The sequence below is a fragment of the Pyrus communis genome, chromosome 8 (assembly GCF_041283825.1).
Source record: "Pyrus communis isolate YQ-2024b chromosome 8, ASM4128382v1, whole genome shotgun sequence".
In the NCBI taxonomy this organism is placed as follows: domain Eukaryota; kingdom Viridiplantae; phylum Streptophyta; class Magnoliopsida; order Rosales; family Rosaceae; genus Pyrus; species Pyrus communis.
The window spans coordinates 16,359,548-16,385,535 of NC_142572.1; the positions used below are offsets into that span (position 1 = coordinate 16,359,548).

General features: G+C 37.2%; 3 protein-coding genes across 11 annotated transcripts; 2 read left to right on the top strand and 1 right to left on the bottom strand.

Annotated features, from left to right (window-relative positions):
- Positions 1-1,160: 1,160 nt before the first annotated feature.
- On the top strand, positions 1,161-2,099 carry LOC137716903 (EPIDERMAL PATTERNING FACTOR-like protein 2). Its single transcript, XM_068456255.2, has 2 exons — positions 1,161-1,568; positions 1,704-2,099. Exons 1-2 carry the CDS (start codon positions 1,463-1,465, stop codon positions 2,015-2,017), a joined length of 420 nt encoding a protein of 139 aa, XP_068312356.2. The 5' UTR covers positions 1,161-1,462; the 3' UTR covers positions 2,018-2,099.
- Positions 2,100-5,428: 3,329 nt separating this feature from the next.
- On the bottom strand, positions 5,429-11,011 carry LOC137717415 (uncharacterized). Of its 2 annotated transcripts, none has more exons than XM_068456783.2 (7): positions 10,654-11,011; positions 9,948-10,312; positions 9,619-9,804; positions 9,397-9,498; positions 9,240-9,311; positions 9,018-9,134; positions 5,429-6,883 (listed from the first exon to the last, which is right to left on the bottom strand). In XM_068456783.2, the coding sequence occupies exons 1-7, from the start codon at positions 10,880-10,882 to the stop codon at positions 5,654-5,656; spliced, it is 2,301 nt and encodes a 766-aa protein (XP_068312884.2). In that variant the 5' UTR covers positions 10,883-11,011; the 3' UTR covers positions 5,429-5,653. The 2 variants fall into 2 exon arrangements, with proteins under 2 accessions (XP_068312884.2, XP_068312883.2); XM_068456782.2 differs by having other exon boundaries at positions 9,237-9,311; positions 10,654-10,994.
- Positions 11,012-11,773: 762 nt separating this feature from the next.
- LOC137717927 (phospholipase SGR2) lies at positions 11,774-22,188 on the top strand. 8 transcript variants are annotated; one of them, XM_068457433.2, is made up of 22 exons: positions 11,774-12,417; positions 12,526-12,626; positions 12,712-12,906; positions 13,246-13,398; positions 13,680-13,751; positions 13,833-13,985; positions 14,852-14,902; positions 15,649-15,819; positions 16,725-16,874; positions 17,010-17,075; positions 17,174-17,722; positions 17,818-17,896; positions 17,999-18,120; positions 18,235-18,307; positions 19,297-19,399; positions 19,714-19,807; positions 19,957-20,019; positions 20,511-20,559; positions 20,697-20,803; positions 21,064-21,110; positions 21,382-21,563; positions 21,652-22,188. In XM_068457433.2, the coding sequence occupies exons 1-22, from the start codon at positions 12,207-12,209 to the stop codon at positions 21,663-21,665; spliced, it is 2,805 nt and encodes a 934-aa protein (XP_068313534.1). In that variant the 5' UTR covers positions 11,774-12,206; the 3' UTR covers positions 21,666-22,188. The 8 variants fall into 8 exon arrangements, 7 of the variants coding, with proteins under 7 accessions (XP_068313534.1, XP_068313535.1, XP_068313536.1 ...); XM_068457434.2 differs by having other exon boundaries at positions 20,700-20,803; XM_068457435.2 differs by having other exon boundaries at positions 13,246-13,380.
- The last annotated feature ends 3,800 nt before the right edge of the window (positions 22,189-25,988 follow it).

A 25,988-nucleotide genomic window follows, 5' to 3' on the forward strand; every position in this document is an offset into this window, starting at 1 on the left:
CTCTTAGTCAAATTCGACAAATGAGGCAAGTTCATTCCAAGTTGAGTTTTTCAAAAGGAGTGGAGGGACGGGCCTAAGACTGTTGAATCGATAAACTAGCCTAAAAAACCGTGTTGAATAAAAGTTAATTTTGGTTCAAAAGTTGAACTAAAGCGGTCTGAACCAATTTAATTTATAATTTTTTTCTTAAAATGGTTAAAGTCTAAAACCGACTAGGACCACCCTAACCAAAGTTGATTGGTTTGGTTTCCTTGACTAGTTTTGCTTTGAGCGAAACCTGACCAAACGGCTAAGGAGCTTAGATTTCATTTACATTTTTTCATGATCAAATGAGATCACGAGAAGATGTGCACTAAAATGGATTAAAAGATTACATTAGTTGAAGCGAAAACAAAATGAGACAATAAGGACGAAAATGCTAAAAAAAAAAAAAATTACAGACAGAAAAATGAAAACTCAAATAAACTACATGGATTATTAGTGCAATTTGAAATGGACACATAACACCAAAACTGAATAGAATAGAGACATACCAAACTTGGCTATTTTAGGTCCGAATTGGTTTAAATTCGTTCACCATTTCTGCATTGGGCTGGTCTGATGAGGAAACTCAACGTACTATTCATTAGGATAATTTAAGAAATGAGAGAATTTTAAATTTAGAAAGCATGAGTGAAACTCAAGACCTTATTCATTAAAATATTAGATCATGTACGAAACACTTAAAGATGAAAATGAAAAGTAATTCTTACAGAGACGAAAATGAAAACTCGAATAAACTACAGAAACTATATCTGTTATACAGACAAAGATTGTTTGCCCTTCCACTTCGGTGCCTTCCCGTTCGTGTGGTCACGGTTAAACCAAGTCAACATTTTATATTACTATTCATGTTTGTCTTATTATCTGTATAAAAAAATAATATAAAATATTAACGTAACTTAACTGTGACCACACAAAATAAAAAAATACGAAAAAACACCGAAAGTGGAAAGGCAGAAAATCCTTGCCCCTATTATACACCGAACATAGTGGGCTCCCTAGTAGCTATCCAAGATGCAAAAGTCATAAATGTTTCTGTTTTGCTTTAGAATCATAATTCATAAATTGTACTAATTAGTAATTACCTGGTTTTTTGGAGGCCCATCAAACGAGGCTGAGGTCCTTCCCTACTCGATTTGATCTCACCATTTTCCTCCTCTGCCTCCTCTGTCCTCCACGTCCACCATATACACTGTACACATACGTGTGTATGTGTATATATATATATATATATATGTCTATTCTGAAACACCCTATCTCTCCCTCTCTCTCTGAACTTTCAATTTTAATTGCATCCCCCTTGTCTCCTCCCATCAAGGTTTTTACTATTCACATTCTGAAACTTTCACTCTCTGCAAAAATCTGATCTTGTTTTTTTTCAACTTGTTCATATAATCATTTTCCAATCCTCTTCTGAGAAATGGGCAGCTCTCAAAATTTCATCTTTTGCCACAGAAATAGAATTCTTTGCGTTTCAATCCTGTTCTTGGTTTCGAGCTCGACCCATCTGATATTTATGGCTGAAGGTCAGTAAATTCTACTCCTTTTTTAAATTTATTGAAAAAAATAAATAAAAAACACCTCTTTCTTCCAAAGAAAAAGAAAAGCTCAGATGGGTTCTGTTTGTTTTTTTAATTAATTTATGGGTTTTGATTTTTCAGGTGGTAGAACAATTTCAGGCAAGCTTACTGAGGCTGCTCCGGCGAGAATTCTAGAGGAAAATAGAGCAGGAATGGCGGTCAACGCACGTCAAATAGGATCAGCGCCGCCGAGGTGCGAGCGGATTTGCAGCGCTTGCGGGCGTTGCGTGGCGGTTCAGGTTCCAGTTGCTCCTCAAGGCAATAAAATGAGAAGCCATGGCGGCAGCTCCTCTACTTCTCCCAAGAATGTAGCTTACTCCAGAGGAGATGACATTACGAATTATAAGCCAATGAGCTGGAAATGCAAGTGTGGGAATTTGCTCTTCAATCCTTGAATATTTTGATCAATTTTCCCATTATTTTGTAATTACTAATTAAAAAAAAAAATGAAATGAAACGAAAGCTCTTATTTGTACACTCTGTCGTTCTCAATGTTTTTTTTAATTTTATCGTATTTTGGTATTTTTGGTATGAATGTGGTATGTGCAGCATTAACAGTTGTTTATTTTTGCCCTTTTTGCAGAGTAATTTTCGGTGTGATGTGAAACATCAAGTATCATAATATAGAAGGTTAAAATTTGTTTAAGTATTTAATTATTTGTATTATAACACTTGATATACTTGATCGTATTTTCTGCCTACTTAAAAATCTCTTCTTTTTGCACGGCTGGCATTTTTTAGTTATGAATCTAAAGAAGAAATATATTTTAAAAGGGAGTGATGTAATAGCTAAATACCCACGGACTTCATCTTTATTGTCATTGGTATTATCTAATTAATAGAATTAGGAGAATTTTTCTTAATGCCTTAAGAGTACCGAATATTTCGAAAGTTTTACCTGTTATAGTCTTATTGGAGTTATTTAAACAAACGATATTATTTACATTAAAAGGAAAGGGATGGACTTAACCTCATAAGATCATCTCTAACTTTTGGCCTAAAACTTAAAATTTTAGCTCAAGGTTATAAAAGAATGAATTTAAGCTATTTTTTTAATTAGCTTAAAAAAATTATGTAGACAATCATAAATTAATTTTATGATCATTTTAATATAAAAATATTTAAATTCCGATAAACATTGAAAAATCACTAAATCGATACATGAAACTCATGAAACACTATGGAAGAATATGAAAAATCAAGATATAAGATTTAATAATAAACCACATAAACTTAATACAATCGAAAATTCATAAACTACATAAACTTAATAATGATATCGACTTGGGATATAGCCTTGAGATGAATCATCATCTTGAAATATATTCCTTGTGGCATGCCTTCGCAAAATTTCCTTTTGCTTAGCACGTAATAATTTCTTCCTCTCTGGAGTGTATTTGTTGAGGTCCTCCATCAAGAAATTACATTCGAACCTCTTGTGTGGATGTTTGAACAAATACATAGGTATTTATAGAGTTCTTGTGTGAATTTTGAGTTAAATAATTTTTTAAAATTATTTTAGCCGTTGGATTTAAATTTGAGCCGTTAGATTTTTTTTTTACTGTTACATTTGATTATATTCGATCTCAGCGGTTGAATTCAATGTATTTTAAAATTAGATTTAAAAAAAAAAAAATTTAATCCAAAGAAACCAACCGTCGAATTACAAGTAGAGCCGTTGGGCTCGTGATGGTGGCCGACAACTGCCTTGACAGTGGGCCCCCCATGCCGAGCGCTGAAGGCGTCAAATCGCGTGTTGAAAGTGCGGTGTGCTGGTGGGCTGAGATTGGGCTTGTTTATGGCGAGTTCACGTGCGCAGCTAGGCTCCATCAGTGCTTTTGGGCTAAATCCTCGTTGGTATTTGGTTTTGTTTTAGGTTTTGGGTCCAATTGGGGGGGAATAGAAGGGGAAAAATAGATTAGAGTCCAGGGTTGAAGTTGGTCTAATGAACTAATAATAATGTGATTCAAATTCTTATTAAAGTTATAATAAGCAAAATCTAACGAATATAAACATCAAAGCATAGGATACTCTCGAACAACATAAATACTTCATAAAACCATAAACATACAATAGGAAGAAAAATGATAGAAAGAGTACTACGACGATAAACACGTTTCACCAAAGTAAGCTATTGTCATTTAACTTCAACAATTAATAAACTACACGCCTAAATATTAAAAAGAAACAAAATTAGAGAATTCCCTCAAAACTACATGAACGTAAATCATAATTTAGCTTAAAACTCTGCGAATGGTGAGACTATAATTAACAAAATAAATTTGAAAGAAATAAGACTGAATAACAATAATAATAAAACCACTCGTATTTGGAAGAATATCCTCCTTCTTCTTATTAAGTGGTACAAAAAATAAATAAAAATAATGGTATCTCAGTCTGTCAAGATAAAGACATGAATTTATATATTCGATTTTATTTAATTTTTTGGTGGGAATTTGGTAGGGAGGAAGGAAGGAATGTGAAATTAGAGATGGAACCGGAGGGTGTCAAGTGACGACATGGAATAAGATAATAAAAGAGTTAGAAGAAGATGGCGACGTGTCAGTCTGCTCTCAGGATTCAGGCCACTTCTGCAACTTCTGTTGCGTATCCAACAAGATACTCTCTCTCTTTTTCTTTGCCCCATTTGCTTTCTCTTGCTTGCATTGCAGATTACGGCTTAGAGAGAGAGGGAGGGCGAAGAGAGGGACATTACAGTTTAGTTTAGATAGAGACGGAGGGAGAAGAGAGAGAGAGACATTATAGTTTAGAGAGAGACGGGGAGAGAGAGAGAGAGAGCTGAAAGCTGAAGGCCTCTGCCATTTGTTAGACGGTAGACAGCCCACCCACCACCACCTCGAATCGATAAACATTTAAACCCTACCTACGCCCTATTTCCAATTTTCTTTTCTTTTCTACCCACCACCATCACATGATCTCATATTTACTTGTGAGAAATGTTAAAAATTCTCAATAGTAGGATTTTTTATGAACTATTCATCTTTTATATTTTTGACAAAATTTTTATGTTAATATTATAAAATATTATATTAAAAATATGAAATGACAGAAAGTTTCATTGTATGTAAATCTCCTTAGTATTTCTCTTACTATATTAGTATATATATTTTTCTAAAATTAATTAAGTACACTATTACTGTAATATCCTGCACTAATAAAATATGTTTTTATACACACGACGTCACACCATTAAGAAAGAAAAGCTAATGGTGCATCCGTATTGTTTAAGTCGCTCTCTAAATTAGGGTGATTATGTAATCCATAAGACTTCATGGCTCGGTGCATGTTGCGTCGACTGTCGATTTCGATCCGTTGCAAAAACCTGAAACCCTCAAAACATTCACAAGGTCATGATTAATTAGTCTGCCAATCATAAAATAATTATCAGTATTTAGGAGACGTCAAAAGCATTTATCTTGTTTGAAATTGTTTCGGGAATAACTAAAATTAATTCTCAACCACTTAAAAATAATCTTTTGATTTTGTAACGTTTTCTGAAAATACACCTACAAGATGCATCATCAAGAAACACTCGAAAGCGCTTCTGGGCTTGTATCAAAATGGCTTATGAACTAGTGCTTTCAACAAGAGCAATCTCAAACAAGCCCTAAAAGCGCTCCCAAGCAAGGGGAATTCCTGATCGCAACGGGGTATTGTATGACACAATATCTCCACAAGCAGAATATGAGATGATTACACATTATACAACTACATGAAAAATAAATAAGAGCTGCTCCAACATATCATCCCCTCTGCCTCTGCTGGAGAAATCATAGGACTGAATATAATGACAAAAGAAATTCATATATATCAGAAGTTTTATATCATTCCCTTGTTAAGGTTCTCAATTTAATACAGCAGTAGGGCTTGCATTACATCGATATAAAAACACGGTAAGTGCGAATGTTCGGCGAACCAGTCAGATTGGGCCTAACAACTGGTAGGAAAATGAATCTGGCATCAAACAACAACATGAAACTCTGAAAAACGAAACTAGATTAGTCTAATATTCAGCGAGGTGCAGCAGCATACATTTGGCTCGAGTCATACTGGGGATAACCAGGCTGGGGGGACACCGTCTTTCCATAACCAGCTGATGCAGCTGGTGGTGCAGCTCCATAACCGGCAGACTGGGGGATCGACTGATCATAAGTTTGTTGAGCTGCTGGTTGTGCATAACCTGGCTGCGCAGCTGCTGGTGCACCATATGCTCCTGCAGAGGCTCCTCCATATCCAGGGTCTTGAGACCCCTGGTACCCATAACCTGCTGCGTTTGGAGCAGCCTGCTCAGCGTAACCTTGCTGAGAAGATGGGTATTGTGCGTACCCTGCAGTAGGAGCTGCCTGTCCATAGCCAGGTGCCTGCTGTGCACCAGGCTGACCATAACTAACAGGTTGTCCTCCTTGTTGTGGATAACCCGAGCCAGAAGCGGGTGGTGGCTGACTGTACCCATCAGCAGCTGGTGCAGAACCATACGCAGGATAGGTCTGCTGAGCAGGTCCACTGGATGCATATGGATATGGCTGTTGAGCCGGGACATTTGGACCATATGAATGAGGTGGTGCAGAACCCTGATAAACCGCGTCTCCAGGTTGACTAGCCCTAGGAGGGCCATAAGACTGAGGATTTGGAGCTTGTGATGGCATGCCATAAGGTGGTGGCTTGCTGTAAGTCTGCTGTGGACCATAACCTGGATGAGCTCCAGTTTGTGGATATTGCTGAGAAGGTGCTTGTCCTCCGTAGGGATACTGCATTGGAGCATGATTATCATATTTTGGTTCTTCGTATCCATGCCCATAGTTATGCTGAGGAGGTGCAGCCTGGGAATAAGTTGCCGGATGACCATAATTGTAATTTGCTTGGGAGGGTGCACCCATTGCAGGGTTAGGAGATGGTCCAGGTGCATGAGAAGGAACGGGAGCAGAATGTTGGGCAGATACTGGGGCATCTGCTCCTTGTCCACCATAGTAATCATAACCACCACCATGTGGCATGCTGGAAGGTGGCCTTTGCCCCCAACCAGAACCATAGCCACTTCTTGGACCCATATGTTGAGGATAACCCCCATACACAGGAGGGTACTGAGGATTATGGGATGGATAAGGTCCTCGTTGCGGATAATCATACGAATATGGCTGAGGTAGATGAGGTCCTCGCGGACCCCATTGAGGACCACCTGGTCCATGGGGACGATAACCCTGATGATTAAAACCACTGGAGAGAGGTGATGGCCTCACAGTCTATTCAAAGAAAATCACAAAATGAAATAATTAGTACATATAAACAACAAATCCATAAATAAATGAGAAACTAAATACAGAAGTTGCTGCTCTAGCCACATCTTGCGTTCTTAAAACTTGAGGGCTCCTGTGCAGTATCTTGACTGAATGTGATGAATGGATACAAGGAACAAGAGTTACTATAGCAAAAGATACAATGTGAAATTGCAATCAACAAACAATACAAGAAAATAATGTCCGAGACTACACATAGCAGACAACTGTTCACTAAATAGAAACAAACTAGTTTAAAGGGTTGCTAAAACAAATAGTAAGCCATCAAACAATTCATTGTAGAAGTATGTTCAACAAAACGTATACTCAGGGTAGTTCTATATTGTCTGGCTATCACAGTCCCCGTCTTATCAAACAAACAAAAAAAAGAATATGTTGACAGGTGCCTCTGTAAATGTCTAATAAGTTCAAACCCACTATAACCCCTTCAGCAAAGTCATCCATGTATCATTTCAGTGTCAAAAAGTAAACTACTAAGATACAATGCAAAGTTGATTTCTAATGCAATAGTCACAGATCTGGTTTTACATGCTTGCGTTTACCCTCCAAAGATCTTTCCAAACTCAAATAGCAGAGATAGCCAGGTGCTGCTAAAATTCTATCACTACTACACGAGTAATAATTGTCCTTTCTTTTTTTTGTTCTCTCAAGTCAACATGCAGTAAAGAAAATTAGTTGATGTTAATGACTCCAACTTTGACAGGCATCATCTCAAATGTTACAAAGAATTTCAAGCAAACCCACAACATTGAATTACAGGCACATCAGGATTTCAAAGTATCAAGCAAGAAACATCACATGTTGATTTCAACCCTTTGAGGACTATGATAATTCTGCTTAACGTATCTGTGGGGCATGCTTCAGAATTAGTTCAAGTCGATTCAAATGGGTAACAAGTAATAGATGTAAGATACTGTTATATTCTAGAATTGACCCTAGCCAAAGAAATGCCGGTGCCTTCATTGATACATATCAGAAGACATGTACACATAGTTTGAGAACATCAGTATATCATCATACACAAACACTTTGACTAATGGTTTCATACAAATTCTTTTGAATCAAGAAGTCACCAGGAATATCAATTTTTTCCATGGACGTGTCATGCATAGAATATTGGAAGTACTTATGAGCACTAAGGCTAATGAAATATAGTCTTACTAAATTAGGATTTTCAACTTCAGGTCTCAAAGCAATCTTACCAACTATTAACATCCTGCAATCGCGAGATTAAATGCCTGATACCTTTCTTCGGTGGATGAGAGTGAATAGTGGTTGTCTAGGCAATGCTGACCCCATGCAAAATGCAATAGCCAAATCTGCATTTTTAAAGCCAACCAATTCGAAATTGGCACCTTCAACACAAATAAATCATGGCAACCGGCATCTTTGATTGAATACATGATCTTCCTAACAGCAATTAAGCGACGTTGGCATCGTTCATTCATCAATATTGCAAACTCTTAGGAGCAAAAGGTCATGCTCTCATTCCCATGGCAAAATATGGTAACAATTCTTTCCTCAAATGGACCAAAAGTTGTCACAGGCATGCAAATACAGTTCTTGGACATCCAATCATACCATACTATGTAAGTGTACTTGTTTATCGGTGTCTCCAAAAACAATTGACAAGAATCAAAACATCCAAATACCTCAGTTCATTTTACTCAATATCTAAATAACAACACTTGACTATCTCTATCTTAAATCTTGATGAGCATAGGATATGGTTGACCACATTTCAGCTAAGCAGGAAAGCCATTATACAGGCACACTTCAAATAGAACTAAAATAGAAAAGCACAATGCTACACATAAAGCTCATGCTTTTACACAGTATCCAACCATTTGTAGCGTAAAACATGCCTAGCAGGTGTATGAGATCAGAAACAGGTACAAGAAACAAAAGAAATCAACCACCATACAGTGACAATGGTTCAATGCAGAAGAAACTACAGCAGCAACCACAATACCGCTCACAGAAAATAGAAAACCACAAACGTAACAACCTCTGTATAGGCAATCACAAATTAAAAATCCAAAAAAAAAAAAAAATTTCAAGGATTAGGTCAAATAGTAACCTGATTCATAACCTCCTTTATCAATTCTTTAGCAACTTCAATCTGCTTCTTATCACCAGTAACTCGGACGGTCCTTTCTTTAGATTCATCCCCCTCCGGAAGATGTTGGGGTATCAACTAAATGACAGGAAAAAGGTTAGGTCAGTAAGGACACGTTGCAGTAAGAAAAAAGAGTAACATTCTATTCCCATGCATAAAGGCAAGGCATACAATATCAACTACCTGGATGCGTGCCCCTGATGTGGTCTGCAGACCTTTAATGGTCTCCCCACCTCTGCCAATTATCAAACCGACCTAGCAGAAGAAAATTTTAGACTTTTATAAAGTATTATGGAATGTAAAGGCACAGATCATGTACACATGGAAGAAAATCAATCACCTTCTCATTCGGAACTTGAATCTGAATTTGTTCTGCAGCTGCAACAGCCTGTGCAGTAGCAACACCTCTAGCAACCAAAGAAGGAGAACCCCCTGCATCAGCCTGAAAAAAAGAGTACACCATATTCAGCATGAAAAAACTACAGATCTCCAATTGTGAAAACATATAAGAGGAACAAGATTCTTGGAAAGCAGAACAAGACAGAGTCAGAGAGAGCATAACCTCTGCAATAACGGCATTAATCAGTTTCTCTGCCTTGCTTATACTATCCAAAGTTCCTATTATCTCCACAGGCCTGGTTGCAGAATATGGGTCTGCATCGGAATCCCTTGTGATTTGAATCTTTGCTCCAGAATTGTATTGCAAGTACCGTATAGTATCCCCCGACTTTCCAATTAAAACCCCAACCTGCACATATATTTATACTTTAGGCCACTTTTTTTTCTTTCCAGCTAATATTTACAAATTAATTCCGCACAAGTTATAGGTGGAATTTGAACCAATAGGAGCTAAGAGCTCCCAGTTACATAATATGAATGTAAGCAGCAGACCTTATTATTAGGAACCTCCATTTTGTGTGTCAAAATCTCATTTGCAGAAGGCTGCTCTTGTTGCACAAAGTAAGCTCCACCTTGCTGTGGTTCCTCCGCGTAGTGTGGTTGAGACTCCCCTTGAGGGGGTTCCTCAGCTTTTTCCGCCACAGAATTCTCAGCAGGCTGCTGGGTGTCGCTCGGCTCACCATTCATGTCATTATGTTGTTCGTTAACTTCAGACTTTTGCTCGTCGGTCACTGCTTCAGTAACTTCCACAGATGTAGGCTGGGGGACCTCTGGGTCACCGCTATCAACATTTGGTTGATCCTCATTCTCTTTTTCGGGCTCATCTACCTCCTCCTCTTGGTGGCCATTCTCACTAGCTGTTACCATCAAAGAAGATGCCACATTAAAATTTAAAAAAAAAAAAAAATCCCTTATTTTTTTCATGCAAACCAATTCTTACGAACTAGTAAATTACCTAATCCTTTACAAAAAGGGCACAAAAAATATTTCTTTTATAACAAATTTAAGTACTTCTAATCAAGAATTACTTCATAATGCTAATCAATTCAAACAATTACAGGAAATCACTTCAAAAACATTCACAAGATTTTAGCAAATAAAACCGAAAAAAATACTCATGGAAGCTAAAAACAAGATAACCCGCAACTAGTTCACAGCCAAAAGGATGAGAAAAACCCTAGAATTCAAGCAAAAATACCTATTCCGTGGGGCTTGTCATCAAGACGAGGCTTCTTCGCCTCCGATTCATCTGAAGGCGGCACATCAACTTCTTCAGCGCATCCAGGCTCCGCATTCGCATCATCCGGCCCGTCGGAGTCGAGCTCAACTATTTCCGGTGCTGCTTTAGGCTCCAAATCCTCGAGCTTCCGCTTATGATCCGACGGCCTAGGGCTTTCCACGGCAACCACAACCTCCTCCTCCGCCATAGAGCACTCGATTAGGTCGGTGGGTTTTGGCGAATCTAGGGTTGAGAGTTGGAGTTTTGAGCGTGTGGGAGATATGGAGGGAGTTAATCTGAACGGACACGACAGCGTGTGAGTGATGAGAGGGTTTAAAGGCTTACATGGAGTGGGTCCCTTAGTTAATTTAATGTGACCCACCCAAAACAGTTTCTAGGGTTAGCCTTATTGGGCCAACGGGCCATTTTGAATTTTTTTTTCTATGGGCCGGTGGGCTGCATTGCTTAGGGTGAGTACGGTCTAGTTCGACCCGCTTCACTCAAACTAAAATCGGCACCAGATAATAGGATAGTGCTATCTATGCATCCATTCTTATTTTTCACACTTTCTTATCAATTGTTTTGTGGTTAGACCGAATAAATTGAAGAACAATAATGGTGAAAAACTAATAAAAGCGTGTAAGAGGTAAAAATGAGTGTGCGAATAATAACTTCCTTATCTTTTTGTTGGAGGAAGATTTGAGAGAAATAGAGAAGGCTTGCAACTGTAATTAGGTCTAAAGATAAAGTTAATGGTTGCCACTTAATACTACAGTAATTCTATTTATAGGATAACATCTATTGGGCCTATTTTGGATCCTGTCCGAGGTAAAGCCTCGGGATCCTCTTGACCAAACAACACAGGCTGTTAGATTTTGATCTATCGGCTATAATTATTATAACTTTAAAGAAACCTCATATTTGTAGCCGTTAGATCAAAATTCAACGGTCTGTATTCATGCGCCCTTGATTCTGTTTTACTTGGGCCTCATTGCCAGACGGGGAAACAACTTTTTTTATTTTTTTTATTTTTTATTTTATTTTATTTTGTCAGATGATTGATTTTATTATATTAGTTGTTGAAGAAATTCGAAATCACGTCATGGAAGCGCCCAAAAGAAACAATTTAAAAAATGAAAAAAGTACAAGAAAGAAAAAGAAAAGGCACGCAACCGCCAATTGCAACGGTGAATGCGAAGCCGACGTTGCAATCCACCTGCCATTCAACACCGACCGAGCTGTCATTCTTCTTCCGAACAACAATTCCCTCGCCCTTCCTCCACATCTCTTCCTTCTCGGTCATGATTTTTCCAGATTCCCTATCCGCAATTCCCGCAACCATTTGGGTTTTGCATTCCACTTCCTCGCGCTCCTCTCACAAATTCTCAAATTCCCAGTTCCACTATAAAATCCCGGCCCAATTCCATTGTTTCTGATGTTGTTTCCGGCGCCGGCGATTAGTGTTTTGGGATGAATTGAAAAGGAGGAGCTTTTGAGTTGGGGATTTGAAAAGGGAGGCAAGGAACTGGAGTATGGGCATGCCGGATTCGGAGGTGAAGCGTGTGGCGGAAGCGGAAGAAATGTTTCCGGATTTGCTGAAGAACTCGCCGAGTAATATCGCGAGATTGGAATATGAGATTGGGAAGTGTAAGGGCCACCAGAAGTACTTAGCTCAGACTAGAAGCCCGTCCGACGGCAGCGATGTCCGGTGGTACTTTTGCAAAGTTCCATTGGCGGAGAATGGTAACTCGAATCTCACTAAATTCAAATTCCAAGTTCTAGTGTGTGTTTCTACTTCTCAATTCACATTTGACTCACAATTGGTAATTTTCTGCTTCTGGGATTGTGCAGATATGGCTGCTTCAGTCCCAAAGAGTGAGATGGTGGGGAAAGGCGAATATTTTCGGTTCGGTATGAGGGACTCTTTGGCAATCGAGGCATCGTTTTTGCAGGTGGGTTTGGTTTGTTATGTAAAAATTTGTGTTTTTGTGTTTGAATTAGTCTTATTACGTGAGGGTTGGATTTGCTTGTATGTAGAGGGAGGAAGATTTGCTTTCTTGTTGGTGGAAGGAGTATGCAGAATGTAGCGAAGGCCCGAAAGAGCAGCCTGGTTCAAGTAAGAAGGTGGCTCAGCGGCAGAGTTCATTTTCTTTAGAAAGAGGCCGGTCAGTTGAGTTAAATCAAGTGGAAGAAGAGAGAGTTGGTGTCCCTGTTAAGGGAGGGCTTTATGAGGTCAGCCTTCTATTTCCAAGGTTTTCTGTGCCAGTGTAAAGAGTAGAGAAATGCCTGTGGACCTGAAAATGTAGCTATCCAGTACCAATCAACTCATTTGTATGCTCTGGCAAGTCTTTCGTGGTGTTCTCTTAAGTAGTAGTTGTTGATGAATCCAGTTAAGTTGATGCGAGGAAAGTTTTGTATGATTTTCAGCAAAACTCTCATGATGTTGTTTGCATGATTATATACGTATTGGTTTCTTAGTCTGAAGTGTATTGAGTGAAATGAACTGACTCCAACTATATTCTGGATGAAGGTGTGATTGATTGAGTTGACATAGTCATGTAATTGCTTCAGGTAGATTTAGTGAAGCGACGTTCTTTCCCTGTTTACTGGGATGGAGAAAACCGGCGTGTCTTAAGAGGTCACTGGTTTGCTCGTAAAGGGGCTGATTGGCTCCCATTGCGTGAAGATGTTTCTGAACAATTAGAGGTTGTATATCGTAGTCAGGTTAGCCGCAGTATTAAATTGGGTGAATTTAAACAATGACATGTTCTTCTCATTGTCTATTTGGTAACTTTTATCCTGATTCTATGTGTCATAAAGTGTGATAACTCCCTTAATTTAATTTGATTCAGGGTATTATTTTAAGTTCAAAACATACAAAAATTATGGAATGATTTTAAGACTGTTTCAGTCTGCCCCTTGTACAATGTGCTCTTCCATTTTTAGACTCATGTTCTGAATCTCATTTGGTATACTCGGTATAAATTGGAACTTTTCATCTCCAGGTTTGGCACCGGAGAACGTTTCAGCCCTCTGGACTTTTTGCAGCTCGAGTTGAATTGCAAGGCTCTACACCTGTATGTGTATTGCTATTTGGAAAAGACATTTTATTGTTTTATTGTTGTATTCTTAAACACATCCTGGGGATGCACTTTTAGGGACTCCATGCGCTTTTCACAGGAGAAGATAACACTTGGGAGGCTTGGCTAAATATAGATGCTTCTGGTTTTTCCAGTGTCATTTCTTTAGGTGGAAATGGAATGAAGTTAAGGCGTGGATATTCAGCATCTCACTCTCCGAAACCCACCAAGGTGTCTATTTTGGCCCTGATAAATTCTTTGATAGGATATGTTCTGACACTGCCTTCAATATTTTTTTTCAATGTTTTATCTTTTTGGGATATTTATATGAGTCAAATTCTTGAATTTATTTGAGCAATTTTGTAATTGATGCCAGATTTGTTGTTTCTTTTTGGTACTTGTGTAATTACACTTATTGCTGTGTGAACTTTTCTGTTATATCGTCTTAATTAGAAGGCGTCTATGCTTTGGATTCTAATGGACGTTTGAAGTTGGAAAAGTATGATCTGAATTTTGTTGGAAGTCTGGCATTCTATTCAGTAGCTGGTGTATTTGTAAAATTTCAGATAATCCTTAAAACTTTTAAACAGAAATTGAAAATTGCTTCTCAGATTTACTGAAACTATTTAAGCAAGGCACACATGGTATTTGCTCCTAGATTTTATCATAGTATTTTTGCTCCAAGAATGAAGCATTCATCTTCAGCTTTTATAAAAAACAGCCAGTATTCCAAAGCCTTTCTATATATTTTAGGTGTAAAATGTAATAATGGTAACAAGAGGAAAAGGAAAAGACAACAAAACAACTGGAAAAATTAGTTGCTACCATGATAATAGGTTTTATGTGTCATTGCATATCCTGATGGTAAGCGTTTGGTCAGGCAGTTACATTCATATCTCTAGTGGTAGCACATGAACAATTGCCATTGTTTCTTAACTGTATGTTTGCTTCACCCCAGCGTTGTCTTATTTTATCTTGTCAGTTCTGATTTTTGACATGAGAATTTCAACCATTTCCAGCAAAAGAAAATCTTCTTTGTGTTTTAAAAAAATTAAAACAAAAAACTTATCATTTTTCTCACAAACTTTCCATTATAGGATGAATTGCGCCAGCAGAAGGAGGAGGAAAGGGATGATTATTGCTCACAGGTATGCATTTTCACATATCAAATAATAATGTTGTTGTTAGGTTTGTTCTTATTCTTTTCGTATATTCTTTCCTTCATACAACTTGTACCAATAATATATGCGTGTTCTTCCCCAACCAATGTCTTCATACAGTTCTTAGTGATCTATAGTTACGAACACAGCTGGGAGAATGGATACCTTGCCTGCCTGACTTGGATTCTTGTTATGGATTCGAGGGTTTTTTGTTGTTGTGTTTACTGTGAAATCCTGGGTAGGTTGTGGTACTGAAGCTATCTACCAAAATCCTCGTCCAGGGAAATTGTCAGGCCAGGAAATAGTTTAGTTCACTAGTTGGTAACAAGTTCTTTATAGTGTCCCTGAACAATTTGAGCCATTCACGAACTAGAAGATCATGTGGCCCAAGCTTTTAGGATAAATCCTGCCTTTTGCCTATTATATTTTTTTTAAGGTTAAACCATATCCTCTTTGGTTGATACTTGGTTTCAAGGTGACAAGTGTGTGATAATAATTTTGCTAGGAAAGTGAAGGTTGGTTACTCTGATATATAACTGGCATAACTGGAACTTTAAATTTAATTCGCCTAAAAAGAAGGGTGCTCCTTCATTGAGTCTGTTGTGGTCTTTGTTTCTTATTCAATAATTTTTGTTTTTCTAGAACCGGCTGTTTGCAGCAGTAAGCTTTCATTTCATTTAAGTTTTCTTGGTTTTTTTGGAAAGTAATAAGGTTGATGTTGCATATTTAATTAGGTTCCTGTTCGACACCTTGTTTTCATGGTTCATGGAATTGGTCAAAGATTGGAGAACTCCAATTTAGTTGATGATGTAGCTAGTTTTCACCGTATAACAGCAAGTCTTGCTGAAACACACCTTACTTCACACCAACGTGACTCCCAAAGGGTTCTTTTTATCCCATGCCAGGTAAGCAATCTATTTTGTATGCTATTCAGCCCATTTAGTTCTACTTAATTTCTTTTTAATTATCACAAAACTCCTGTTTCGTACTATATGAAATAAAGTGAATCACCACTTCGGTGATGCTCGTGAAACTAGTTGTGTTTTTATAGTATATATAAACAGGGAGGTAAGAGAGCACCCATGGTGTTGTATGCGGTTGTCTATCATAATGTTGATCATCATTCTTCTCCTTAAAAATGAGTGAATATTTGTTTCCCAAAGTAAGAACATTTGATGGTCATTATTCTTCTCCTTAAATATGACTTATTAATCATCTCCCTGCATAAACGGTCTGGTCTATATAAATGAGTTCTATTTAAGAGCTCTGGTCTAGTAATTTATGTTTGTTCTTAGTTGGTGGATTCGTTATCCACTTTTTGTAAATCCTTCTGTTGTTTATAAAAATTGTTTCGTAAAAAATAAAAATAAAACTGAAATAAAATACTGTAAAATCTTCTGACATTGAAGCTTGTTAGTCTCCTCACACCCCTGGAAGGTATATTTTAAAACATCTTGGAGATTTTAGAATCATGAATTTGAATTTGGCTATCACTCTTTGGTACCATGATATAACAATATTTCTATACTTGAAGATGAAAATTAGTTAAGGTGACTGATTTGTTGTGGTATATGCTGCAACCTGTTCTGATATGTTGCATGCCTCTGTTTAATGTCATTTTGGATTTATATGGTACCTTTTCAAACTTCTAATCTGATTTAGTTTCTTCTTCATTTTCTCATTTTTATTCCTTATTTTTCGTTTGTGCCTTTTATATGCAATTCTATCCTCACTTTAGTTTCCTTTTTTTTTTTTTTTTTTTTGTTTCATTGTTTTTCAATACTCTAACTGATTGATCTTTTGATTTCAGTGGAGAAAAGGTTTGAAGCTAAGTGGTGAAACTGCAGTCGAAAAATGTACTTTAGATGGTGTTAAGGGTTTGCGTGTCATGCTGAGTGCAACTGTTCATGATGTGTTATACTACATGAGTCCCATCTATTGTCAGGACATCATTGACGCGGTAATGCATACTTAGATCGTTTAATTTCAGTGGTTAGATATTGTTAGGATGATATCATGTTTCACTTTTCTATTACTTTTGCCTGAATTTTTGGATGTGAATGGCATCTTAATTGCACACTTTTTTTCCCACCAGGTATCCAACCAATTAAATCGGTTATATTTGAAATTTCTTCGGAGAAATCCAGGTTATGATGGAAAGGTATGCGGTTAAAAAACATATCACTATATTCTGTTATCATGATTTGTCTATATAAGTTTGGATTTAAATTAAAGTGCTTTTGTCTCACATCCGTATAGGTTTCCATATTTGGTCATTCTTTGGGAAGTGTCCTCTCCTATGATATCCTTTGTCATCAGGAGAAATTTTCCTCCCTGTTTCCAATGGATTGGATGTTCAAAGAACATGCTAGAGACAGAGAACCTTCTCCTGATATCGACAATCAATCTACATACAACACTCCGAGTAATTTGGGAGATGCAATCACTTTTGTAAATAATCAAACTGATGACATTATGGGTTCAATTGATGATGGAAGTATGAATGCACAACCACCTCTATTGATACATGAGGATGGAAATGCTGAAGATGCCTCGATTGTTGTTGGTTGCAACACATCAGATTCCAATGAGGTCGTTGCATTGTCTGTGGACGCGAACCAACCACATGGTGATACATTTGTCAATGAATCAGTTTGCCAATCAAGCGACATGCTTAAATGGGATGGGTTGGATGAAACCAAAAGCATAAACTGTGGAGTCCCGGTTGTTGGTCCTGAGGATGTGGTTGAAGAAGTATGCAAAGAAACGAACAATAAAGACAAAGTAGTCAAATTGCTGAGGGAAGCGGTGAGATTATATAATTAGATAGGTTATTCTGCCTAGCCTTTCGTGGGCACCATTTATATGCAATGCATATATTCAATGAATTCTCTATTTTCCAGATTGATGCACTCAAATCCAAAATAGCAGAATTGGAAGCCAAATGTGGTGATAGAGGTCATAGTCCAGGGTTGCATCAAGGTGCTCTATGATATTTGGATTACTTATTGTTCATTTTTCATTTAATTTTTGCTTCTAGTGTATGAAAGGAGCTCTTAGCGTTCATATACATAATCTGAACAGAAAATGAAGAGGTTCTTGCAACTGTGGCAAAGCAACCCATTTCTGAGGAATCGCCTGTTGTGCCAGATGGCTCACCCAAGAATCATACCCCTTCTATCACATATACAAAACTTGAATTCAAGGTGCAAGAAAATTGTCCATTTATTGTATATCCCTCTTCCGTTTTGATAGTAGCATGTGCCAAATTTAAATTTTGAATTTCACCACTCATTAACTGTTAATTCTTCACATTTCAGGTTGATACATTCTTTGCAGTTGGATCACCCCTTGGGGTTTTTCTTGCCCTTCGTAATATTCGTATTGGGATTGGTAATGGTCGATGATTATGTCTTAATATGCTTTACATGTTGGTGCTTTTCTTTCCCAAATTATTGATTTCTTTTTGTGAAGGATGTTGGTGCTTTGCTTACCCAAGTTATATTGGGCTTCTTTCAAGAATATTTTATTTTTGTTACTGTGCCTATTGGTGCTTTTGTTGATGCACAAAATCGGTGAAGACTTTGGAACAATGTAAAGTGTCAAGTTTGTGACCTTCACTCGGTTGCTTTGGTCACTAGTGAGGATAAACATGTAAAGAGATAAAGATAGGGAAGCAAACACAAGATGTACGTGGTTCACCCTAAGTTTGGCTACATCACTTAATAGAGGAGTTCTCATTAATAGTGAAGGGTTTACACAAATACATAGGTTCAAGCGTAATCATCATTAGTGAGTTCTAATGACTAGTTTAAGTACAATAATGACATTAGGGATTCATTGTTGGAGAATGGTCTTCTTTTGTAGTTGAGGAGAGTCTCCAGCTTTTGTCCACGGTAGATGTGGGACTCTATGAGCTTTATTCTGACGTTGACATGTGTCATGCTGTGATTGGTTTCCTGATTGGAGGGAAACTCTTGTGCTTCGGCAAGGGTGCCTCAGCATGAACCCCTTAGTGGATCCTTGAAGGTATGAAGTTGACCGGTGCTTGGTAGTTTCGGGATTGGTCAAGTACGGTACAAACAGCTTTAACTTCTCAACGGTAGAAATTCAGATATTTGGTGACATCTATGTTGCTTCTACTGAGTGGGGTTTTTTCTGTGATTGAAATGGTGCATGCTATTTTCATGATGTCTAATGGTGGGATGGTGGTAACCCGTGTTTAAGGTTGTTTTGTTGCTTTGTGCATTGGCTTATTTCCCTTGTATATCTTTACTTAATAAATTGAAGATCTGCCAGGAGATATAACTTTGGATATGCTTGTCTGCTTTTGATTTGAGACCTGAATCTGAGATTTAATATACTGTATCATTTCATTTCAGGAAAGGGGAAAGAATATTGGGAAGAGGAAAATATAAGTGAGGAGATGCCAGCTTGTCGGCAAATATTCAATATATTTCACCCCTTTGATCCTGTTGCATATAGGTCTGTTACAATCCAGCTCTTGTGATGTTTGTATTTATTAATATGAAATCCAATTTAAGTTGAACCAGTACCAGATGTCGTTTTTCTTAGGGATATGGTTTGCAGTGCATGACATGAACCTTTTATTGAATATATTCCACTTAGTTAGCTGACAGTGCAAAAAAAATCTGATGATATCATCAGGAAGTTCTTGTATACACATAAAACAACTTTATGTTTATCGCTTATTTATTTTATTATTTTGGGTTCTCTTGTTTAATTGTACATGTTGATCTAGGAGCACATGATAGAACTTTTCTTATATTGAAATGCAGAATAGAACCACTTGTATGTAAAGAATACATCGGCAAGCGACCTGTTATCATACCCTATCACAAAGGTGGAAAGCGGTTGCATATTGGATTTCAGGTAAATAATTTTTAACATGTACATGATTGTGGATCGCCCACCTTAACTTCCCCCTTCCCCACGCATTCTCTCTCTCTCTCTCTCTCTCTCTCTCTCTCTCTCTCTCTCTCTCTCTCTCTCTCTCACTCGCACACTGCTTTGTGATGTAGGAATTTACTGAAGATTTAGCTGCTCATTCTCAAACAATAATGGATCGTCTAAACTTCGTAAAGGTAGGCGTGGTTAGACTTCTGGAAGTTGATATAACTTCTAATCTGTTATGGTCATACATCAGCCGTATGTATAGTAATTGTATTTATGTTATGATAGTCTCAGTAAACTAGGGTTTTGGACTTTGAATATGTGAATCCTCTCTCTCTCTCTCTACAAATTAGTTTACACAATATAGTACGGCTAACTTATAAGTTTGCACAAACTAAGTTTCAAGGTTGCGTGCCAACTGCCAACGTATAGGTGCCAGCACCAGTCTAAAACTATTCATCCTTGCATAGGTTCTTAATAGATTAATCATGCGACCAAAATATAAGGATTTCTTTATATGAGATTCTGCAAGTAAAACATATTGGGACTTAGGGTTTAATCAGTCCTTTTTTTTATTTTTATTTTTTACAAAATTGTGTTATTCAATTTACATCTATGATTTGGTTTCTATACTATGTTAGAAGTTGTTATAAAATCAAGGTTCTGTTATGTTTGAACACAGGTTAAAGTGCTGACAGTTTGCCAATCAAGAAGCTCGGACAGCCTAGAAGGTAGCAGATTTATTTATTTATTTATTTGCTTCTTCAATCTATATCTTCCTCTTTTTAATGATATTGACATCAAAGAATAAACTTTTAATAAAAGTGGCCTTCTGTAGTGATCTCGCTTTTATGTTTTGGTTATATAGCAGAAGAATCAGAAACAACCCAAGAAAAGGAAGCAAGATCATACGGTTCCCTTATGATGGAAAGAGTAACAGGAAGTGAAGAAGGCCGGATTGATCATGTGCTTCAAGTGCGTAGATATTCCCACCACCTCATTCAGTCTACAACTCTACATAGACATACAAACACAGACACACAAGAATTCACACTCGTTCTTGTGCATCCATTGATTCTCATTGATTTTTCTTTTCAGAAATATGCCTTCCATTTGATTGCCTTGTAGCTTTGTTGCTTTTCTTTATCTCAGTTAGACATAACAATTACTTCCCTTAAGTCATCAGTACCAGCTCATTTCTTTGATTCCTCAATGAGTCTTTGGTGATCATGCAGGATAAGACATTTCAACATCCGTATCTTGCTGCAATTGGAGCACATACGTATGTATTCACTTCAAATGTTTCCTCGTACATGCAATTGGGATTGTTGTTAATCTTTTCTTTTTATCGAGTGAACTACTGTATACTGTTGATGCATGTTTTCGTGTATCCCCAAGCCATGTTTGTTTATTTCCTTGCTGGGATTTTTTTTGGCAATTGGTGAACGGCCATATTAATTAAGATCTTGTTGCCTTTATCTGCTACCCGAATGTTCCTCGTATTCATTTAAAAGTATCAGTTCCTCATGTAATGGGTGAGTCTTGGTGTGCAGAAACTATTGGAGGGATTATGATACTGCACTTTTCATATTGAAACGCTTGTACCAAGGAATACACGATGAAAGGTTACGTGAAGAATCGAGTAGGCGAAATTCAAAAACTGAGAGTGGTTTCACAGGTTGGTCTGATCAAAGAGAGAAGGCAGAGGAGGAGCGTCCTTTGACATTGTCTGAAAGTACGGTCATAAATTTCTGAACGAAAGCTAACAAGTTTCCGAGAGCTCCTGGATTATAACACAGCTTTCCCTTCGTCTGTGGTTGCAGGAAGAAGACGCTAGATTAGGTGGTAGCAGCAGGGATTAAAACCGTTTGAAGTTGTACAACCGTAGCCTTTCTTTCTTCGACCAATTTCTTCACAGCAGGATGTCCAATCTGTTCCAGCTTCCATAAGACCGTGGCAGATTGGAACTACTTCAAAAACCTCAAGTTATGATACGAAGGATACTGTACTGGTAGCTTAGCTAGCTCCCTCCTTTGGTTAGATTGGCGGACGCCGGAGCGGAAGGTGCGTGAGGGTGTTAACGCGTAGGTGCACAGACTAGGTCTCTTCTTATATGCTGAATGAAATTAGTTATAGATTATCGGAGTCGAGAATGTCTGTAGAATACTTAGTCGAGAATTATGAGTAGAAAGAATTTAATTCATTGGATAGTTTAATTTAATCTCTCTTTATTCCGACACATAAATGAAGGGATCAAAGAGATTATGGCAGATCATGTTCACCAAGAAATAGACCCGAAATTTTATCTTGGTCCATTTGAGGTTGTTCCTTTTAATCGTAGTGAAAGACGTTTTCTCGTCTCTCGTTTATTTTCTGAACAAATCGAAGAACCTAATGAATCGAATTCATCATTGGCTAACATATACTTTTTTCCTTTGTCTATCATCTGATCCACAATAATTATGTATTCTTGCATTGCTTCTACTTGTGCTATTGCTTGGGAACTTCTCTTTCTAAAATCTCTCTTCCCACAGAAATGCTGCTTCTTGTAGTCCAATTACGTTCGACAATTCTTCCATATATAGTAGGAAGCATAGTTAGTAAAATAGAATACGTACGTGTATTATTCGGTAGCTCGGCTACAAAATAATCTGAAAACTTGGCCATTTTTTATATTTTAATAATTTTTTAGTTTTTAATTATTTTTCTTAAAAATATGTTCAAAATACATCTAAAATACATGGATTTTATGTGTATTATTATTGACCAAACATAGTATCAAGGGCCAAATATTTTGACATTGAATTTTCATCCAACGGCCTACCTGTTTTGATTTCTTAAAAGCTATAAAATAATTTGGCCGTTGGATGAAATTTCAAAGGCCCGGATCACTTGATCTGGTGGTCTTGGTGGAAGAGATTCGAAGATGATTTCTTTCCATAAATGATGAAGTGGGCTATAATTAATATAATAAATAAAGAAATAGAGATTAAAACTTAAAATGAATAAAACTGTTTTTATTTTCAAGGCAGACAAATAGTTTTGTACACCCGTGTTAAGATGTATTCACTGCATCAAAGACAAAGATGAATTTCGTCGACAGCATGTATTGCAGACCTTTTTGTTGTTGCAGAATTGCAAACCTAAACGGCAAATGAGAAAGATGGAGGTTGGATCTATTTTAACTTCACAAAATTTCTTTATCAAATTGTTTTATTTGAAGTTTAATTTTATTTCCATGTCATTGCCACATCATTTAGTAATCATCTTAACTTTTAATTAGAAGCGTTAAATATAAATAGATCCAAGATATAACAAAAAGTATAAAAATATTTGTCTAAATGTTTGTCATTTGATCCTATCTCTATTGACAAATGTGTTAAAATATATACATATACATACATATATATATATATATATATATTTTTTTTTGTTAAAAAAAGGTAAAAAGTATGTATGCACGTGTCTTATACATTAGAGTTTTAAAAAATGTGTAATTTTTTGAATGACTGAAATGTGCACGGAAAATTGAAGTGTTTTAAAATACGCTATGCTAGTACATATATTGTATAAAGAGTTTTAATGAAAAGAGTTTGAGCTAAATTTATTTTAATAAAAAAACCATCCTATAATTTTATTTAATGGAAATGGTTTAAACTTTAATGAAAATGACAAAAGTTAATATAATAAAAAATAAAATAGAAAAAAGTAATAAATCCTGCGTGTCAGTCACACACTACTTCTAAAACCGAACGCTACTACACTATTTTTGAAATTTAACACTATTTTTGAAACTTAATATTATTTCTGAAAACTGAACACTAATTAATTCTGAAACTAAACATGAGTACTACATTATTTCTGAAATTGAATATGAGTATTACACTAATTTCGAAATTGAACATAGACACTATTTTTGAAACTGTAATACAGGTTTATATGCACTAACTCTTTTTGAAACTGCACACGGGTTGGCGTATAATAGAAATATTTTAAAACTATCAAGCATCGCATGGATTAACCGCCATTATAGATTATTGTCAAACTCGTGATTTTTTTTTTAATTTTTTTTTCAATATGAACTTAAGAGCCTATTATATCAATTTATACCCAAGTTATCAACAAGGGACATGGATAATTCATCAATAAGGATGAATTGTATAAACTGAAAGGCAGGGCCCCAATTGGTAGAAAAAAACCCGCAACCCCTGGAGTTATCCTGCACTTGGAAGGAGTAGAAGGAATAAATATAGTGATAATTTGATTCTTCGTCGCCGTAGTAAATAGGTGAGAAATTAGAATTTGTTTCTTCGTCTTTACAAAAAATAAATAAAAAGAAAATTAGGAGTAATTAATTGTGACACGTTCACTAAAGTGGACAGCTAATGCGGTCCACTTATTGAACATGGTTCTATAGTCAGTCCGCGACCCCTGGATGCTGAAGGCTTCCTTGGGGTGATCTCGTAGTTCCTATGAGGTGAAGACAATAAGGTCGGTCCATGGATTTTTCTTCCTTATGCCGCATTTCTCTCAAAGGGTTGAAGGGAGATAGTGCATCAAGCTGTTTGCAAGGGCCAACTTGATCTTGCAATCAGTTTGATAATAATCGAGTGACATTGCTTCTTCGGCTCGAACCAAGGAGTCCTTTAAATATGATGCAAAATGGATCTTGTTCTATCGTTGGTCAGAGATTTCTCTATGAACAATATGAATCAGAGTTTGAAGAAGGTGAAGGAGTCCTCGACCCGCAACGGATAGAGGAGGATTTATTCAATCACATAGTTTGGGTTCCACCAAAAGCGGGGGTGATTGAGATTGTTTAAGCAACTCACATAATTCTTTGACATCTTGCCAATTGATTCTGAGAAGCTTTATCGAGATCAAAAACGAATTATGCAAAGTCTTCTAATTCTGCTAATTGTGCCAATTCCAATTTTGATTTGCCATCAACTTGTTTCATGGCTTTAATTTGAGCTGGGGATCCTACCCTGGAAACTGAAATACCTTATTATACTCTTGACTATGAAACCAAAGATACTGATATTTTGGTAGCATTTTGAGTAACTCCTCAACCTGGAGTTCCACCTGAGGAAGCAGGGGCCGCTGTAGCTGCTGAATCTTCTACTGGTACATGGACAACTGTATGGACTAACGCTAGTTGAAAACAATGGATACTAGGCGCTGTGCGTATCGACCTATGGAGTGCTGTAGCTAATGCGTTAAATATCCCGCCTGGGGAGTACGTTCGCAAGAATGAATATATATATATATATATATATATGATGTGGAGAAAAAAAAGAGAAAACGATTTCTATTTTGTTTTCGTTTTCTATAAACACCAGAAAACCAGAAAAACAGATATAACCAATACCCAAAGGAGATGATTTTTAATGTGACCGAAACACGGGATGGTGCACCACGTGTCATTATACAAATAGTGGGGTGTGTGTGTTAAAAAATTAATAACTTAAAAAATAAAGTTTTTTTACCACTTATATAAAAACACGTGATGCACCATCCCTGTTCCGGTCCCAATGAAAAATTTCTCTATGGAAGAGAGGAATTGGTCAGCAAATGGATTTGAGTTGGCAAGTGGGCTTAGAGGCGCTTTGTTAGAGCAATTCCACCCTTAAAGACTTTGCGCCAGCACCCCGCTCATTTATCCACTCAAGTAAACAGTAATAGACTCCAGTGTACAGTAATAGGCCAAAGCATCTCCACCTCTAAAACCAAATAGCCTAGTCAATTTTATTAAAATTTTATTAATTTTTATTATAAAATAATAATTTAACAAGATGAAGCGATATGAAACTTCCCCACCGCTCCCCTCCTCTGTCTCTGCCCAGAAGCTCCCCCACCATTCCCCTCCAATGTGCAGAAGAAAGAAACCCATTAACAAGATGAAGGGATATAGGAAGAACACAATGGAAGGGATCTCTCTCTCTCTAAACCTCAACCTCGAGGAGGGCGTCGAAGGCCCCCAAACCCCCATCCCTACCACCCTTTGCTCCGCCTGCAAATTGGCCTTCCTCAACCTCAACCTTGAGGAGCTTTGCACCAAGATCTCTCTGCGACGTGTTGATCGTGCGAGAGGTTGATAGCCCGGCTGACGTCAGATGGCCCGGCGTGTGGGTCTGTCGATTTTAGGCTGGTCTCTTGC